Source organism: Brachycentrus maculatus, unplaced genomic scaffold (assembly GCF_059751285.1).
Source record: "Brachycentrus maculatus isolate JH-2025_06_01 unplaced genomic scaffold, ASM5975128v1 h1tg000306l, whole genome shotgun sequence".
NCBI lineage: Eukaryota > Metazoa > Arthropoda > Insecta > Trichoptera > Brachycentridae > Brachycentrus > Brachycentrus maculatus.
This window is the reverse complement of record NW_028281056.1, coordinates 1,630,917-1,650,213: the sequence shown is the minus strand read 5'-3', so window position 1 is coordinate 1,650,213 and position 19,297 is coordinate 1,630,917. Positions and strand designations below refer to the sequence as shown.

General features: G+C 34.2%; 2 protein-coding genes across 6 annotated transcripts in view; one reads left to right on the top strand and one right to left on the bottom strand.

Moving 5' to 3' along the window:
• Positions 1 to 63: 63 nt before the first annotated feature.
• On the bottom strand, positions 64 to 8,611 carry LOC148304738 (dynein regulatory complex subunit 3-like). 2 transcript variants are annotated; one of them, XM_088267865.1, is made up of 8 exons: positions 8,093 to 8,611; positions 7,747 to 7,919; positions 5,798 to 6,007; positions 5,040 to 5,180; positions 4,068 to 4,269; positions 2,402 to 2,587; positions 1,265 to 1,404; positions 64 to 239 (listed from the first exon to the last, which is right to left on the bottom strand). In XM_088267865.1, the coding sequence occupies exons 1-8, from the start codon at positions 8,540 to 8,542 to the stop codon at positions 89 to 91; spliced, it is 1,653 nt and encodes a 550-aa protein (XP_088123991.1). In that variant the 5' UTR covers positions 8,543 to 8,611; the 3' UTR covers positions 64 to 88. The 2 variants fall into 2 exon arrangements, with proteins under 2 accessions (XP_088123991.1, XP_088123992.1); XM_088267866.1 differs by lacking the exons at positions 7,747 to 7,919; positions 8,093 to 8,611 and adding an exon at positions 6,834 to 7,014.
• A 538-nt stretch (positions 8,612 to 9,149) lies between these two features.
• Positions 9,150 to 19,297, top strand: part of LOC148304737 (target of Myb1 membrane trafficking protein) — a 31,118-nt gene continuing 20,970 nt past the window's right edge. For all 4 annotated transcript variants that reach the window (XM_088267871.1, XM_088267869.1, XM_088267870.1 and 1 more), the window contains exons 1-2: positions 9,150 to 9,287; positions 11,312 to 11,559. In XM_088267871.1, the coding sequence (XP_088123997.1) occupies positions 9,221 to 9,287; positions 11,312 to 11,559 (315 nt within the window). In that variant the 5' untranslated portion in view covers positions 9,150 to 9,220. The remainder of the gene's footprint in view (positions 9,288 to 11,311; positions 11,560 to 19,297) is intronic.

Here is a 19,297-nt window from a genome sequence, read left to right as displayed (position 1 = left end):
TAAATCTATGTATGTATTTTATTTAATAGGTATAAGTTTAATTAGATTTTTGCCTCGTTACATTTAAAAGCCATGTTTTGTTTAGAAACTACTGACCCTTCCTCGTGATAAGAGCTTCCATTTCCGGAGAAATGTCTTCAATAAGCAATCGATTAGTTAGCAGGGACCATTCCTCCTTCTGATTGTCAACAAAATAATTGATTTCTAATATGCGGCTGCGATTTCGTTTTATTTCTTCCCTAAAAATGTGTATTATTAAAATATTTTAAAAGTACTTATATTGAAACCACTACACTAAGGAGGGGTACATAAAATATTTCAAAAAAATATTGTAGGTACGTACGTAAGTAAAAAGATTAAGGATTTTTATGTTAACTGACTAATATTCATACAGAATTCCCATATACATAGCGATATGTTATTAAAAATGAACAAAGTTCTCCCAACTAATATTTTAATTGAACTTGAAGTATATTTTTCGTGTACATATGTTTTCCGTGTATCAAACACTGATTCCTATTTTACTTCATTTCTACCCCCACAATTCTTCATTTATCTCCAATCATTATGATTTACAATTTCAACAAGAAGTATTCTACAAAATTATTGCATTGTAATATGACATTGACACCCAATAAAAGATTTTTACCCGTGTTAACAAGTAACTACATTATTTATTATTATTCCATGATATGTAATGGTTTGCACCTTTCATACTCATTTCACACAACCGAACACAGTCAAATAATTTTTACTAAAACCAGAAAATTTATGTATGCAGTACAGCAAAGTATCTCACGATTTTTCCTAATTTATTTACACACAAATGCAATTCTATAGTGCGCAAGTATACAATATACAATATGGCATGAAGATAATTCTTAAAAAATTAAACCAGACTTATAATGAAAAGAAATAACAAACATTTCTGCTGTTATTTACCGACTTTGTATGTAATATGGGAGTTTGACTGTAGCTGCAAAAAATTACCAATGTAAAAAAAACCTTATTTTGTTGCTCCACAGTAAGCAAGAGAAATCGCAAATTTGATGGTGGATTATCCAGTTTTGGTATGATTTTAGGTACCTGTAAAGTCTTATCTCTGTAGTGAAATGATTATTCAAAAATAAGGTTTTGTTGGCCTCTAGGAATGGTAGACAAACCAGTTGTTCCACTGAATCAAATAATTCACCCGCCCAATGTGGATCTAAATAAAGTAATTCTTGAAATAGGGTATTATTTCACAAAATTAGCAAATACTGACCATGTGGCTTTGTGCAGAAGATCTTCCTGCCACTCCGTGATTCTGGTAATGACGTAATCCTCCCTCTCGTCTATGAAGCGCATGTGGATGTCAGTAGACTGGGCGATGGTGTCCATCATTAGGTCTTTGTCCGTCATTATCTGGATGACGATTACATATTTGGAAATGATGAAATGAACACAGATTGCCAGATCAACATGGATTACCATTCTAGAGTAATATTCGCGCATACACCAGCAGGGCCAGTAGTACATATAGTGGATATGAATTTAAGACTTTACTGGGGTCTTTGAATGTTATATATTCCTTTTTTCTGCTTATAATGTACAAGATTTATATATCATTTAAAGGTGGAGACTGGCCGGAGCATTTCGTCGTAACATCGCTTGCGACAAGCATCACCGAGCATCCGAAACTATGGATGGAGCGCTCGACTTGGTGTACTGACTGCCTGAATGCTCGCATCGTAACGTATTACGTTACGACGAAATGCTCCGGTCAGTCTCCACCTTAAGAGGTTCGCATCGTACTTCTAGTGGTTTATTTAAAAACTATCGAAGGGACGAGGCATCAACTGTTAACAGTGTTATATCATTATAACACTCTTAACTGTTGATGCATTGACCATTGTACAGATAGCTGTCAGAAACCTTGTGGTATACTGAAAGTGATCATGTTAAGAAGAAAAAAAAGAAAAATTCACCACTACTAACTACCTCTGCTACTCCCACATGTAAGTTTTAAGAAGGGTTTAGCTGACTAAGTCATCTTAATATCTAGTTGATTTTTTATAACTTTTTAGTTATAAAAAATCAACTAACTAACTTACCATCAAATCGCTTCTCCGCAGAGGTAGGCAGAGAGAATAGAATGCCACACCAATCTATCTTTGCAAATAATCTACGCCGCTTTCACATTGATGCAATATATTCGCTGCGAATATCTTTGCGACTTATACAAAGACATGGGCTGTTCAACGTATGAGGAGCTAAAGAGGGTTTCACAAAACAGACTGGAGTGGCAAAGTAGGTGTCATTTGTTGCTGCAGACCAATACACACGATTGAGACCACAGAAGAAGTGCTATTTTGCAAAGTGAAAGATGAATGATAAGGAGAGTATTAATTTTGAAACATACCGCTACCAGTTGGGGGATGTCATCATACATCAGTGTGCCCCGGGTGGCCGCCTTGGGTAGTAGCTCTCCCAGTGACATGGTCCACAGCCCCTCTCGGTCCCTCCACTTGGTGAAGGCCGACCGTGCCGCCTCTATCATCTTATTGCCCAAATCCTTTACATTCTGCGTAAACTGAATTCTAGTTTCCTGCAGATAAGAAGAAATCTTATTCATGTGTAAATTTTAACCTTTCCGGGAATACAAAAATTGATATCCTACTTTCTCTGGGGAGTGGGTTTTTTTACATGAAAATTTATTTTTTTATTAATTCGATGTATTATGAAGATAAAAATTATGTTAAAATATTTTATTTTTTTTTAAATCTATTTGAAATATTTTTCAATTGTGACAAAATTACACACAAATGTCATTGCTATACAAGTTACATCATACTAACTGACAGACGGACTTCGACATTCATTAACGTCGATACTCCTTTAAGGAAAATTTGCACTGACGTTCATTTACTTCCATACTTCCGGACAGGTCAATACTCATTTTTCATTATGATAGTATTTTATTTCAAATTTATTGTTTATTTTGGCAGTCACCTAGTGAAAGGATGTTTCTGCCAGTGTCAAACTTATTTTTATTTACACCAAAAAAAAAACAAAAGAAAGTAAATTATTATTTTTAATGCGTTCGGCTTTAACATTTTAGAGATTAAAGCCGCAATTCTAGAATTGGGATCAGATAATTTATTATTATTTCTTTAATTATTTTATGTTATATATTTTGTTAATTGTATTAAATATAATGTATACTTTATGTCATAGGAACCTCAACCCTTACCACTCCTTAATTTCTTAATTATTATTTATCATTACTATTTTTGAAATCAATTATCAATTTATAGATTTAAAAGTGGAAAAACATTGTAGAAAGTGTTAATTTTTTTAATTATTATAATTATATTATTATATTTTATAAATTGCGCCAGTTAAAGTCAACATACGAGTTAGCGTAATAAAAATACATTGTTAAGTCACACTCCACACTCCTATACTAAGGATTACAGGTCTGCACACTTCACCTCACGGTTTGGAATGTAAATAAGATAAAATAAGTGCAAATGGGAGCTTGCAAAGCGAAATATTAATTCAACCTAATTAATTTGTGGAAAACTAGTTTTGTATAGTTGGAAGAGCCATATAAATACTTTTTGAGAAAGAATATAGTCATTGTTACGACTACTTTCTAGTGCATAGTACCTCTTCAAACCCCTTATCCGCACCCCAATGGTACATAGGGCACTGTATCATATAAACACAGTGTTATCTAGATCGTTAACTCATGAAGGAAAGGTGATCAGCCTTCTGCTTCAGGTACCAGTCCAGGGTAATATTGAATAAATATTAGAGTGAAAAAATCGCATATATTTATTTGACCCCCCCCCCTGGGAATCAAACCCGGGACCTCCAGAACGGTAGCCGAGCGTGGTGACCATTACACTACGGAGGCGGACAAAAAATAATTAATAGCATAGTACAATAAAGCTATATTATATATTTTTAACAGAATAAATGTGACTCCTTTAAACCAAACAAAAAAGGAATCCTTAAATGTTCTTCTTACCCTTATCTGCACTTTGTTATTGTTTACAAAAAGTTATTTTACTAAGAAATACCTCTCCTTGTTCGTACAATGATATTTCTTCCTTCATGAGGTTGACCCATAGGTCCTTCACCACCGAGTCAAACCTGTCGAGTAATCCGGACAGAGAGTCCTTCACTTCTGTCAGAGTGACGGATTCCGACTCTACTGACTCCACTATCACAGACATCATCTCCAGCAGCTCTTCCTTTTCAGTAATGTATTTATTTACACACCTGCAAACACACATATATAGTAAAATATCCGCAGATAATATTTTTTATTTATTTATAATTTTACATATTTTTTTTCTTTGTTTAGCTTATATTACATTTAATGCAAACTATTTTTTACACTTATTTACATCATATATATTTACATCTTCTTACACTAAACAAAACATTTATTTTTAAATTCTTTCAGACTCTTTTCATTCTTCATACATTCAGGCATCTCATCATACATTTTCACTCTCAACTCTTATACATTATACAATTTGGAACTAACTAACTATCAAGCATCTTCTCTACAGGGGTAGCTAGAGAGAATATAACACCACACTAATCAGTCTTTGCAAACATTCTTCACCTCTTCCACATTCCTGCATCTCCTCGTACTTACCCGCCGATTATACCGGCTCTGGACCTGCAACATTCCACATTCGCTTCATACATTTGTTTTATCGTTCTTTTCTTTATTTCATCAATAATGCTTTTCTCACCCTTGCATTCTTTCCTTATTTCATCATTTAAATATGGTTTTGCCGTACTAGAGATCGCGTTTTGACTGCATTCAGTCTACTTTCATCCTTCTCTTGCTGACTCCATGCTTCACTTCCATACATTAGAGTTGGTACCAGGACTCCATATTTGGTCACGACATATTTGAGGACGTATTTGGTCCATTGAAATAAAACAGTTTAAAGGTTAATATACAAATAAGTATATATGCAAGACAAATGACACTCGTAAAACGAAAAACATATTGCATGCATTTATGAACTTACTCTCTGCTTCTGTCTGAGCAACCTTCTCTCGCTTCACTCATTACCTCTTGAAACATTTCCACTTCTTTCTTCCTCACGGAATACTGCGATAGCCCAAACTCAACTAGAACTTGCATCGTTTCACAGTAATATTGTTTGTATCTTTAATTCGTACACTATGTAAGGATATACTGGAAAATCGGAGTAAAAAACTTGCTTCATACTCTAAATTAAAAACAATCACACCCATGAATTTATTGATATCTCAATGCAGATGAAGAAGAATATGGAATTTTGGGTATTTGCAGGGTCCACGACCTGTCATAGACTGGTTTAAGGGATCATCTTATACATATGCAATATTCACTATTTTACCGATGATTGACAACCACAATACTCAAATTTCGGAAGTTATATGCCACATTTACACCTTCCTTTGCGTGCTAGTTCTTTAATTAGCAGAGGCCTTTGTGAAATGTTTGTTAAATTTAATATGATTGGTAATTTAACAGATAAAACCACCATATGATCCTTTATCTATGTTGAGATATCGAAATGAATAGCATGAACAAACCTAGATTTGAGGATGAAGATTTAAACACACTCAAAATATTGTTTTATTTATTTTTAAATTAGGTTTTGTTTTATTTTTGTGAGCTGGTCAGCTTTCAAATTATATTAAAAATAAAACTTGCTGTTTTTAGTTCTAATTTTGTGAAATAAACCCCTGTCAATATGCAAGTCTAGAAAATAAACACAATCTCAACAAAAAAGGATACTCTTCATATTCCAGTCTAATTTCCTCTCCAACTTTTAGCAGAAGTGCTCCATCCACGTCCAGTTCGTACAAGTTATCAAATAGTTCGGGTCCACTCAGGTACTCCACAAAGGACATGGAATAGAAGTTCACTTTGGCATCGTATAGTTCCTTTTTCTGTCTAGCAATTTCTTTCTCCTCATCTTCGTCATTCAACTTATTTATTATTGATCTATGATAAAGATATCCATTGTTCATATTTATTGATTAAAAAATAAAATTAAATGATATTAAAATAACTGTTCATTATTTAAAAAAAAAATACATTATGATAATACATAAAATGAAAATTAAACCTTATCATATATTAAATTATAAAAATTAAATAATACGTTATGGTGACATATTGAAAAGGTTGAGATAAGGAGTATAGATGAAATTAAGGAAGGTGTGTTGCGATGGTGTGGACATGTGGAGTGAAAGAATGGTACAACAAATTTATGAGGTAAGTGTAGTTATAAGTACGGCTGTCCAAACTTAAAACACAGTAAGGGACATTTTTTTTGTAGTACTTTTTTTTCGCATTTTTGGACTAAGTAGAATCTACTTAGTCCAAAAATGCAAAATAAAAACGTACTACAAAAAAATGTCCCTTACTATGTTTTGAGTTTGGATAGCCGAGTAGGAGCAGAGTAATATCGGGGAAAACTTGGGAAAGCATAATCAAGTATGTGAAATTGAAAGCAGTCAGGTCAAGAGTCGGGATAATCGGTGGGTATGTACGAGGAGATGCATGATTGTGGAAGAAGCGAAGATTGTTTTCAAAGACAGATTGTTGGGCATTCTATTATCTCTGCTTACCCCTGGGGAGAAGCAGCTTGATGATTAGTTAGTTAGTAAATAAGGTGAATTATTGAAAAGAGACTAAAATATGCAGATTTATTAATTTGTGAAGTATGCATCCTCAAGATGACTTTAATACTTATTTATTTATTTACAAAAATGTTAGTAATATTAATACTATCCAGATTTTTATGTCTACCGGTTTCGAGACGTACCTGTCTCTTCGTCAGGACAATCACTACCACAGCATGCAAACAATACTACCCTTCACTACTATAGCACTATTTACACACTTAAAACTACACAAATTGTTTAACACATGCGATTTTTGATCGACCCGAAGACCAACATGCACTAGGAGTTGCAGCACAAACATGCGTTAAGAGCCGAGGTCAAACATGCACTAGGGTTAGAAATGATTATTCAACCAGCTTATATACTCGTAGGTTGAAAGGAGTGGGCGGGGTTTGAATTAGATATTGATGGATCTCGCTTAACCGATGTTGAATCAAATAATGGACCATAAGTAAAATTTATTTGGTTGTTAATTAAATGACCTTTTTTTCTGTTGTTGACTTTAATAGATTAGAGCTCATGGAAATCTAGCTCTTTTGTAGGATATTGCATAAATCTTGGACAGATCAATTGAGGAGTACATACTATGTCGGGATACTTGCCATTTATTGTAACCAATCAAGTGAAAGAATTGAGTACCAGGGATACACCATAAGACTAGACTGGTAACTTTTCCATAAAATAAAGTTGGAAGAAATTGAGGGCAGAAGAGGTATACGGAGAAAGAATAGCCCACACTGTTTGTGTTTGTGTGTTTGTAGGGGTCACATAAATATGAGTGATTTTTTCACTCTAATATTTAATCAATATTACCCTGGACTGGACCTGAAGCGGAGGGCTGATCATCTTTCCTTCATGTGTTAATGATCAAGATAACACTGTGTTTGTATGATGCAGTGCCCTATGCACCATTGGGGTGCAGATAAGGGTTCAAAGAAGACAGTGTTAGAAAATGGACCGGGATCTAATGTGCTGAGGATCTCAGTGTGGTATAGCATATTCCAATATGGCACCCAACCTTATTGGAAAGGCGCCAGAAGAAGAAATACTCACGAGAACTCCTCAATGCATTCTTCTCTCTCTTCCTCAGTGACAAGCATATAGTCTATGTAAGTCACTTTGGGTAGAGCTGCTTTCAGGAACATTGTCGTATCTGGATCCTTAGAGCAAGGATTGTCTTTGAAACTCAAAGAACGCAGTTCTCTGAATTGGCGCAAACAGATCACCTAAAATATTTAAAATTAACAAATATACTGACTACTTAGCAAAATCAAGAATAAATTATTAAAAGTTCAGTTGCTCACAAGCATAATATATTGTTTTAAAATATTTTTTGCTGATACAAAATATACAAATAGGACTCAATAGTGCCCCAAAAATTATGCTTCATAATACATACTTCTTTATAATCAGTTATTTGATTTCCTGCCAGGCCAATAACAATAAGCTTTTCAAGTTTCTCTAGATTTTGAATCTTCTTAATTTTGTTATAGCTCAAAATCAAAACTTCAATCTTAACTAGTTCATCTAAATTTTCTATCACGCTTATTGAATTAAATGATAAGTCTAATTCCTTTAAATTTACGAGTTGGTCAAGGTTCTCTATTGCCTCAATCAGATTGTGGTTTAATGCTAATTTTGTCAGAGATTTCAGCATCCAGAGGTGATCAATTCGTATGATGTTTAAAAACTCTAAACGTAAAATTTTCACTTCCTCGAGATGAACACCTTCTTCGGCAAACAATCGACCAGCTTCCCCTTTGGGCCCTTGTTCTAAAACACATTTTATTAACATGTTATTATCAATAACACCTGGTTCAACAGCTGGATGTATGATAACACTAGACATTGTGCATAATTTTTATGTTTTTAAGTTCAATGAAATAAAATGAGTCACAAATAATAACAAAATTATTCCCATGACAACAAATTTATATTTAAAAACACCGCTAAAATTACTTGTTCGATAATGCTCCGAAATTCATCATTTCTACGTATGTTTATAGCTATTACGTTTTATTTCTACTTCTCGTGTTCATTTCATAAAAAAAGTATCTACTTAGTTATAATAAACTTTTTTAAACGTTAGTTATGTTTGATATTTTTGTTCACATACTAAAACAAATGCACACAAAATATGTTTGACAATCTTATTTCAATAATGATTTGAAATAAGTAGTTAGAACGCAGACTGCAGAATTAATTTTAGGGATATAAAATAGAAATGAATGGAACAACACAGAAATGAATACGTCGTCAGAAGATTGATAAATGAGTTTTTATTTATGTGAACCTACAAAAAATTATAATATTTACTGACGTGTATTCTCGATTTTTCTCAAAGTAAAATTTTATGTTACATTTCATTGTACTGCGATAAATCATGAATGCGCAGACGCGTTGAATAATTGAACACGCAAAGAAAATTTGTGTAAGGTTGCGAACACTCTTTATTTATTGTATTTTTGACAAGTAAAACGAGAGCGACGTAGTGACAAGCAATATTTTATTCGAGTAAATAAATAAAATGTCATTCTTTAATGTAGGTGCCCTTGCGGGAAATCCGTTTTCTTCGGTTGTTGGACAAAAAATTGGTACGTTTATTATTTATTTTTTTACAAATGTCAATTTATCGATCAACTTGTCGGCAGACCACAACGGCGTAATCTCATGACTCAGATTTTGTTACGTTTCACTGGATTCCTCATATTTTTTTTTAAATCTTCCTAGTGAAATCCTATATGAGCGAAGCGATGCAAAAAAACTTTCACATAGCTTTCACGGGCACCCAGCTTGTGGAAATCATAACATATTAAGTTACTCAATTGATCACTTCGCCTGGTTTTCCAAACATGTTTTGTTGAATGTTTTCGAAAAATCTATGTTTCTTGTTTATCCAAATATTTTAGTCATGCAAACTAAATAAATTACCGGGAATCACAATATGCAATTCTACAAAAAGAATTTTATATGTTTCAAGATTTTTTTACAATATTGCGCAAATATCGGCATTGTTCGACCGATGTAATTGACACCAATAAGTTCATTGTCACAAAATAAGTGTGTTCATAATAAGATAACCTTGTCTAACAAATAATAAATTAATATTTCCTTTTTTTACTGCTACCTATAGAAAATCGTGAATATGCAAGCATATTGTATTTGTTATTGGTTAAAAATAGCTTGTAATCATATTTTATACAGACATACGCATAACAATATGTTTGTTATTGGTAATAAATTATATTCATAAATATAATATATATCCAGCCTATTGTTCATATTAAATTATTTTTGCCTTTAAAAAAAAGCAATATTTCAAATATTACTCAGATAAGTTTATATTTAGAGACATTCTCCTGTAATTAAAGTACCTACCTACCTACAATATCACTAAAGTGGTACCTACTTATTTTAAATTATCTTTTAGCTCATAATTAGAACGATAAAGTTCTTTCTGCTGGTTTGGATATGTACAGTGAATGGATGATGACAGAATGACTAAAAGAGTTTATTTGGCGAATGTGAGAGTTCAATATGAATTTACAGAGTTTTCGCTAAATTACTTAGGTTACATTTTAATAAACTTTATAAAAATAAAAATAAAATTTTGTTTTAAACTACTTTTATTTTTAGTAATTTTTTCTCCGACCGTTTTCGACAAGCACCTTGTCATCTTCAAGGAGGGATATGTATTATATTTATTTATTGTATAGTACATGTCCATCCCTGATGATGATAAGGTTGAGATGTCAAAAAAAATTGTTGTTATTTTATAAAAAGTATTATTTTTTGACATCTCATCAAAGATGAAGAAGAATATGGAAGTCTGGGCATTTATGGGGCTGACGACCGTCATAGCCTGGTTTAAGTGATCCTTTTACACATGTGTAACATTCACCAATTCTACCCATAATGAATTGGTGAATGTCACACGTGATCACTTAAACCTGGTGAATGTTACACGTGTGTAAAGTGATCTCTTAAACCAGCCTATGATGGTCGTCAGCCCCGTAAATGCCCAGACTTCCATATTCTTCTTCATCTTTGATGAGATGTCAAAAAATAATATGAAAATAACTCCTGTAATTGGAGATAATCCAGATTTTGCGAACAAGTATTTGGACACACTCAAAATGTTGTGATAAAAAGTGCTCTATAGATTCTCTGCACTGTAATCCGGACGCTCCACTAGTCTAAACAGAGGGTAAATTTTCGGCATTTGGATTAACCTTTCCAGGAGTACAATAATTGATGTCCGACTTTCTCTGGGGAGTGGGTTTTTTTTACATTAAATATGTATTTTTTTAAAATAAAATCTTTGTATTATGAAGATAGAAATTATGTAAAAATAATTTTAATAAAAAATATATTTCACCGTCTCTAGGTTTTATTTTGTGACAAAGTTAAATACAAATATCCACAGATGTCATTACTATACAAATTATATCATACCAACTGATAGATAGACTTCGACGTTCATTAACGTCGATACTCCTTTGAGGAAAATTGGCACTGACGTTCATTTACATCCATACTCCCGGAAAGGTTAATGAGATCCTGCTGCAGTTAGTTACATATTTTTTTATTGCAATTACTTCCATGGTTTGGTTGGCAGAGCAAGCCACCGACGGCGCGCTCGCCTCGGAGAACTGGGCGCTCAACATGGAGATCTGCGACCACGTGAACTCGAGCCCCGACGGGCCGCGGGACGCGGTGAAGGCCATCAGGAAGCGGCTGCAGCAGAGCGCCGGCAAGAACTACACCACCGTCATGTACACGCTCACCGTGCTGGAGACGTGCGTCAAGAACTGCGACAAGCAGCTGCACGTGCTGGTCTGCAACAAGGAGTTCATCCAGGAACTGGTAAGTCACTTTTATTGGTAAATCAATCTCATAAAACTTTAAAGGGTAACTATGAAGGATAGTTCGCCTCCGTAGTGTAATGGTCAGTACGCTCGGCTACCGTTCTGGAGGTCCCAGGTTCGATTCCCACGGGGGGTTAAAAAAAATATTAGTGATTTTACACTGTAATATTTATTTAATACTACCCTGGACTGGTTCCTGAAGCGCAAGAGTGATCACCTTGCCTTCATGTAAGTAATGATCAAGATAAGACTGCATCTATTCAATGCAGTGCCCTATGCACCATTGGGTGCGGATAAGGGTTATAAGTACTTTTATACAAATCCGTCCACCACTGTAATATTTATTCAATATTACCCTGGCCAGTCCAGGGTAATATTGAATAAATATTACCCTGGACTGGTACCTGAAGCGGAGGGCTGATCATCTAAAATCATGCTTTACCCTTTTTTTTCAAACCCTTATCCACACCGAATGGTGCATAGGGTACTGCATCATATAAATGAAATATTATCTTGATCCTTAACACATGAAGGAAAGGTGATCAGCCCTCCACTTCAGGTACCAGTCCAAGGTAATATTGAATAAATATTAAGGTGAATAATCACTTAATATTCATTTGGACCCCCCTTGAGAATTTAACCCGGGACCTCCAGTACGGTAGCCGAGCGTGCTGACCATTAATTAAACTATGGAGGCTGGCAATGAAAAATGGTACATATGTATTAAGTTTTAATTACAATTAATTACAATTTTGAATTAAAATACTACCTCCAGAACACTTCACTGTTATTGATTTGGGAAAGAGGAGATAGTGGAAATGATTTAGCAAATAATAACACTGCATAGACTTTAAAAAAAAAACATTAAATCTAAAAAAAAACTAACTAACGCCGCTTCCCCGCAGGGGTAGGCAGAGAGAATAGAGCGCCACACCACTCTGTCCTTGCAAACATTCTTCGCCTCTTCCACGTTCATGCATCTCCTCATACATACCCGCCGATTGTTACGACCCCTAACCTGACCGCTTTCAAGTATTTGGCATACCTGATCGTGCCATATTTTTCTCGGTCTTCCTCTGCTTCTTTTCCCGCTAACATTCGCCTCATAAATTTGTTTTACCGTTCTTTCCTCACTCATTCGTTCTACATGTCCAAACCATCTCAACACACCTTTCTTAATTTTATCCATAATGCTTATCTCAGCTTTGCATTCCTTCCATTAACATTAATTCTCATTGCAGGTATGTTCTTTTATGACAAACCCAATATGTATTTAGAAAAAAATAATGTTTGTGTTCTACAATATATACCCAACATGATAAAGTTATGTTTCATAAAACCAACTCAACTACAAGGGACATATTGACGTATTTACTAGATAACAATGTTCTGGATTAGATTATCCTTCTAAAAGAGTAAAAGCTTTTTATGTTATAACTATGTATAAAAGAGCTGTTGATAATTGGCTCATGGAGGTGGATAGATTTGAAATAGACTATCATTCGGCCATTTCATACATGATTACATGACTCAGGATAGACAAATTACTCATCAAATAATTTTATAAATATGACTCAGGATAGACAAATTACTCATCAAATAATTTTATAAATAAGTGTCCTAAAATGTGCCCTCGGCACGAGAAAACTCGGTGAGGACACATTATTAGGAATATATATGATGAAAAACAAATAAATAAATCTGTGCAAAACAAATCTACTCTCCAAATAGTTTTTTACATTTTTTTCTTTATTTTATTCAAAGAGCCCCGCTTTTATTTGTCCGCCTCCGTAGTGTAATAATGGTCAGCGTATTTAGCTACCGTGCTGGAGGTCCCGGGCTCGATTCCCAGAGGGGGTGAAAATAAATATTAGTGATTTTACACTGTAATATTTATTTAATATTACTCTGGACTGGTTCCTGAAGCGCAAGAGTGATCACCTTGCCTTCATGTAAGTAATGATCAAAATAACACTGCGTCTATTCAATGCAGTGCCCTATGCACCATTGGGTGCGGATAAGGGTTATAAGTAATTTTATTAAAATCCGTCCGCCTCCGTACTATAATAGTTAGCACGCTTGGCTACCATTCTGGAGGTCCCGGGTTCGATTCCCAGGGGCGGGGAGTCAAATAAATATAAGTGATTTTTTCATTCTAATATTTATTCAATATTACCCTGGACTGGTACCTGAAGCGGAGGGCTGATCACCTTTCCTTCATGTGTTAACGATCAAGATAACACTGTTTGTATGCATTATTGGGGTGCAGATAAGGATTTGATAAATATTATTTTATTCAAAAACTTTCAGTTGTGTACAGTGTAAAGTATTTTATAATATACCCTTCGATTAGTACCTTAGAAAGAAAAAAAATAAGATTGAATATTTTTTCAAAAGAATTTATAGTGTTTTGTTATTCATACATTAAAATAAGGCTATGGACAAGAGGATATTTGTAATGATACCTTAACTATGCACACCATATTTACATACCATGAAACTTGATATTTACCTTCGGGTATTCTCATTATGCACTACAGTTCATTAGTCACCAGTACTTACATACCACAGTACATACCACTGTCTGGTGTCTGTAACAAGGTCATTTAAATAAAGAGTCAATGTTCTGTCCAAACAAATGCATCTAATCTTATGAATATTAACCGTTTTGGTGCTGAGATTTTTTCTCAAATGTATACTAAAATTGCTGAAGACTTACTTGCAAAGATCTTCTTTTTTTCTAGATCCTAAGGATCTGTGTGTGCCTCCGCTTGTAGCTCTTGGGATGTTGACTCCCAGCTATCTTTCCACCTTTTTGGAGGTCTGCCTGGGGGTCTGCGTCCTTCAGGGATTCCTTGAAGGGCGATACGTGGAAGTCTGTCATCTGACATTCTGTTTACATGATCATTCTAGTATCGCCTTCGTTGTCGTCCCCACCTCACGATATCCTCCGTCTTACACATGCTCCGGATGTCGGTATTTCTTACTCGGTCTCGCAATGTGTTTCCGGTTATGGATCGGAGAGTCTTCATCTCGGAGGTTCGAAGTCGAGATTTTGTTCTAGAAGTATCTGCTCTTGCCTCAATCCCATAAGTGGCTATTGGTCGATTTGCTTTTCAATTTAATTAAACCAGAATCATATAAATACAATTAAACAGTGATAAGTCTCGGAATTTTATCGAATTGGTGGTATGCACATACCAAAAAACTTTCCAGCGCAAAAGGTTTAATTACTATCAAGATGGTAAAATCCCAATTATGTCGCACCTGGCATAGCATAGACTCTATGCAGTCTAACAATATGATTTCACCCCATAGCTTATAATACCTGTTCCACATATGTAATACTTGGAGTGGGAATTGACAGGAATCAAATCTTTTTTGCACTGGTTTTAGCAGAAATTTATCAAACTACCACAAAAAATAGCATTTTGTAGTAAACATACTTGTGTGTATTTAAAAATAAATGTGATTTATGGAAAAAACAGAAAAAAAAACATTTACAAGAATGTGTCAAGGCTTTTCCTCGGAGTTAGTACTATCTATTAGCGCTCCTCCGATCCTCCGATTGGTAAAATTCTAATTTCATCGTCATCATCACTACTTTGAGTATGACAATCACTTTAATGCAATGTTTGACAGTCACTTTCAATCTCTTTTTGACGAATCCTACATTGTAATGGCGAAAATAAAAGGTGTTTACAACAACAAAAAATTGTTTTCACTAATAATCAATTAAATTTTCTTATTTTTAAATATTGTTGGCTAACCGAAACTTAAGAAATGCGCACGCCACGACATAACCTCCAGCTCGACTGCCAAAATTCATCCGTCGGTATATCGACGAGCCGCGCTTTTGGCAAAATATACCACAGTCGATATATCGATTCTCGGTACTCTAACGGTTAACCTCTAAGCGCCTGTGTGCCATGCGCAATAAAGCTAGCCCAAAAATATTTTTTACAAAATTTTCACACGACCCCTAGCTGTTATAAATATAATTATATCTCTAAAATTACATAATAAAACAACAACTATATAGTTTTCTCTCCACTTTTTTATGTTATATACACAACAAGGAAGAATTTGTCAGTTTGTTTTTATCCAATTTGTCAGCAAAAAATAAAAATTATGATTTTCAACCCCTGCCTTGTTGTGTATATAAGACATAGAATTTTGTCTAGCCTGTCTGATGATGTCGGTAATAACAAAACCAGGTCACTGGTCAAAAAAAATATATTTGGAAAAAACTATATAGTCATCATCATCATCATCAGCCTGTGTCCGTCCACTGTTGAACGTAGGCCTCCCGCATGAGTCTCCATCCTCTTCGATCCTCCGCTTTCCGCATCCAGGTCACTCCCGCTATTCTTCTTATATCATATATAGTGTAATAATTGAAAACTATGAGAGGAAAAGAATGTAAGGCTGAACAAGGGATAATTGAAAAGATTAAGAAGAGTTCTTTAAAGTGGTATGGACATGTGGAGCGAATGGATAACAAGAGAATGACTAAGAAAACATACGTGGCAAATGTGAGTGGAAGAACAGAACGAGGAAGGCCAAAAAAGACTTGGCACAATCAGATCAATCAGAACCTAAAATCTGGTGGGTGTCAAAAGTCTCGTAATCGGAGGGCATGTATGACTAGATGTATGGATGTGAAGGAAGCGAGAAGTGTATGTCAGGACAGAAGATTGTGGTATTCTATCCTCTCTGCCTACCCCTATGGGGAAACGGCGTGATGGTAGTAGTAGTAGTAGAAGTTTCGTATAAATTTTATTATAGAAATGGGTTTTTGAACCAAATATTATTTTTTATAATTCTTTTGAATTTTTGACGAGTCATACCTATGTAAAACTTCTACATTCAAATTTACCGAGTAAAAATTAATTTTAAAATAAAAAGATATTACCACAAACTATCTTTTAAATTGATTAAAATTAAATATTTGTCCTTACGATAAAATGACAAATACTTGTTTTTCTTAGAAAAGAATCAAGTCATTTTCGAGTACAGTAAAATCTAGTTTCATAAATCATTCTTATCAATTTTAATAAATAAAAAACAGCAATTTTGTTACGTTATCTAAAAATCAGTGTTACCCAATTCCCTTATCTATTTTGTATTGTATACTGAGAAAAGATAGTTAAAATATGCATATTTCATTATCTTGATACTGTTATATTATTTTTTTGACTTTAGCTGTCATAAAAATATGACAATGACTCAGACCAAATAAATCCTGTCAAGTTATATAACTAACTTAAACTAAACATCCTGCTTCCGCAGGGGTACACAGAGAGAATAGAACGTCACAGCAATCTTCCTTTGCAAACAATCTTCACCTCTTTGACATTCATGCATCTCCTCCTCATACAAACCCCTCCATTATTCCGATTCCTGACCTGACCACTTTCAAGTATTTGAAATACTTGATCATGCCAAGTTTTCCTCGGTCATCCACTGCTTTTATTACCAACCACATTCACCTCATGAATTTGTTTTACTGTTCTTTCTTCACACATTTCGCTCACTCCTTTCAAGAACGTCATAAATCAAAAAACTTGATTTTTCAAGAGAACGTTTAAGTTTAAAAATATAACACAATGTATTAAACTTTTTACTGTGCAACAGATCTTTTTAGGTAAAACCTAAATGTTTTTTCTCCATTTGAAAAATATCAAGTATTTAAAAAAAAATAATTAAACAATACCTTTTCTTCAAAATGCAAAAACAACATTTTCTGCCCTGTAGCGGGTAAATATTAAGTTAAAAATATGCCGCTTTTGCTGGGATATAGTACATTTTCTGAGCATTCCGAAAACATGCACAACTGAAAATTGGCAATTTTTTTTTTATGACGTTCTCGAAAGGAGTGAGCGATTTGACACACCTTTCCTAATTTTATTGATAATGCTTCTCTCAGCCATTCGAACATCATTTTGCACACATCATTTTACGTTCATCATTTTGCCACACATTTATCTGAAAGATTGCATTTTGACTGCTTTCAGTTTACTTTCATCCATTTTTTGCCAACTCCATGCTTTACTTTCATACATTTGGGTTGGAACCAGGACTCCATTGTGCACTCATAGAGATATATAAGTTTGTAAAATATTATCGAGTCAACTCGATCATCAGTTCGATTTAGTGCCCTTTGCAACATTGGGTGGGGATAGCAATCAGAAAATGAAAGTTTCAATATTATTCCTGAATACTTTATTTAAAATGACAAAATTTTCCTTTGTAACAATAAGGTTATAAAAATAAATTAATTGGAGTGTAAAACTTTACTCATTCATGCATTAAATTGTAAACAAACCTTCTCATTTTTTATTTGTTTTGTTTCCGCCTAGAAAAATCAATGCGACCTTTAAAGGTATGCGCCATTTAAGCAATGCCAAATATGTAAATTACTTCAATGAGTGTTCATTATCTAATAATATGCTGGAATTGTTATATGTGGGCAGAAGTGAATATAATAGGATGGTGGACTGCTGCATATACTCAACACATTTTGGACGGGTGTTTTTTACGCCTGCGGACCGCTGGCGACGGGATTTAGTAATTATTTATATATAGTTAAGACCTTAACAAAGTAAATGGTACATAATACTCATTTAAAAACATTATAAATTCTGTTTAATTTTTTTTTTACAATTTGATACAATTTCTATATATTTTTACTTAATACAATCTTATAATTTTAGTTGCGCTGAGCCTCTCCAAATGAGACTGTGGTCTTGTGCTTGGAGAGGGACTTTTTTGTTGTTGTTGATAGTATCATGTTATACTCTTCTTCTTCTTCTTTTTCTAGATCCTAAGGATCTGTTTGTGTCTCCGCTTGTAGCTCTTGGGATGTTGACTCCCAGCTATCTTTTTACCTTTTTGGAGGTCTGCCTGGGGGTCTGCGTCCTTCAGGGATTCCTTGTAGGGTGATACGTGGAAGTCTGTCATCTGACATTTTGTTTACATGATCATTCCAGTATCCCCTTCGTTGTCGTCCCCACCTCACGATATCCTCCGTCTTACACATGCTCCGGATGTCGGTATTTCTTACTCGGTCTCGCTATGTGTTTCCGGTTGTGGATCATGTTATACAATTTTTTAAAATATGAATGGGGAACATATATTTTCATGCGGTACGAGGAAGTTATCTTGTTTACTCTATTGTATAGTCTGTATATGTTTGTAGTGTTCGTTAAGTTTCTTTTTTAGAGTGTTTGTGTCTGTTGGCAGAGTATTTTTTTTTCCTCCTAATTTTTGATTCCCGTACATGTAATTTTGTTAAAAATGTAATTCCTTATTTTCCGACTTTGAAATGAGGCCGGTGCAGAGGGTGAAAATTCCCTTCCCTGTCCTTAAGCATCAATTTACCGTACGGGTAGAATTACCTTTCCCGTTCATAGTGTGTTAACCCTTACTGGTCCAATGTCGAATCTCATTCGACATGGATTTTTTGCTCTTAGGTCCCATGTCGGATGTTATTCGACAGCTTTTTCATCATTAATATTATTTATTTAAATTTCAAGCTTACATTTTTGTCACTCGTATGTATTAAAACAGCATGTGGAGCAGAGGACAAAATATTTTTTTCCAATTGGAATGTAACTGTCTACCTAGATTTTTTTTTAATTTTGGTTAAATAAAAATTCAACATCTTCCACACTCAATATACTATTGTAACTTCTAATTTTAGTATTATAAATTTTCATTTCACATCATTTTTA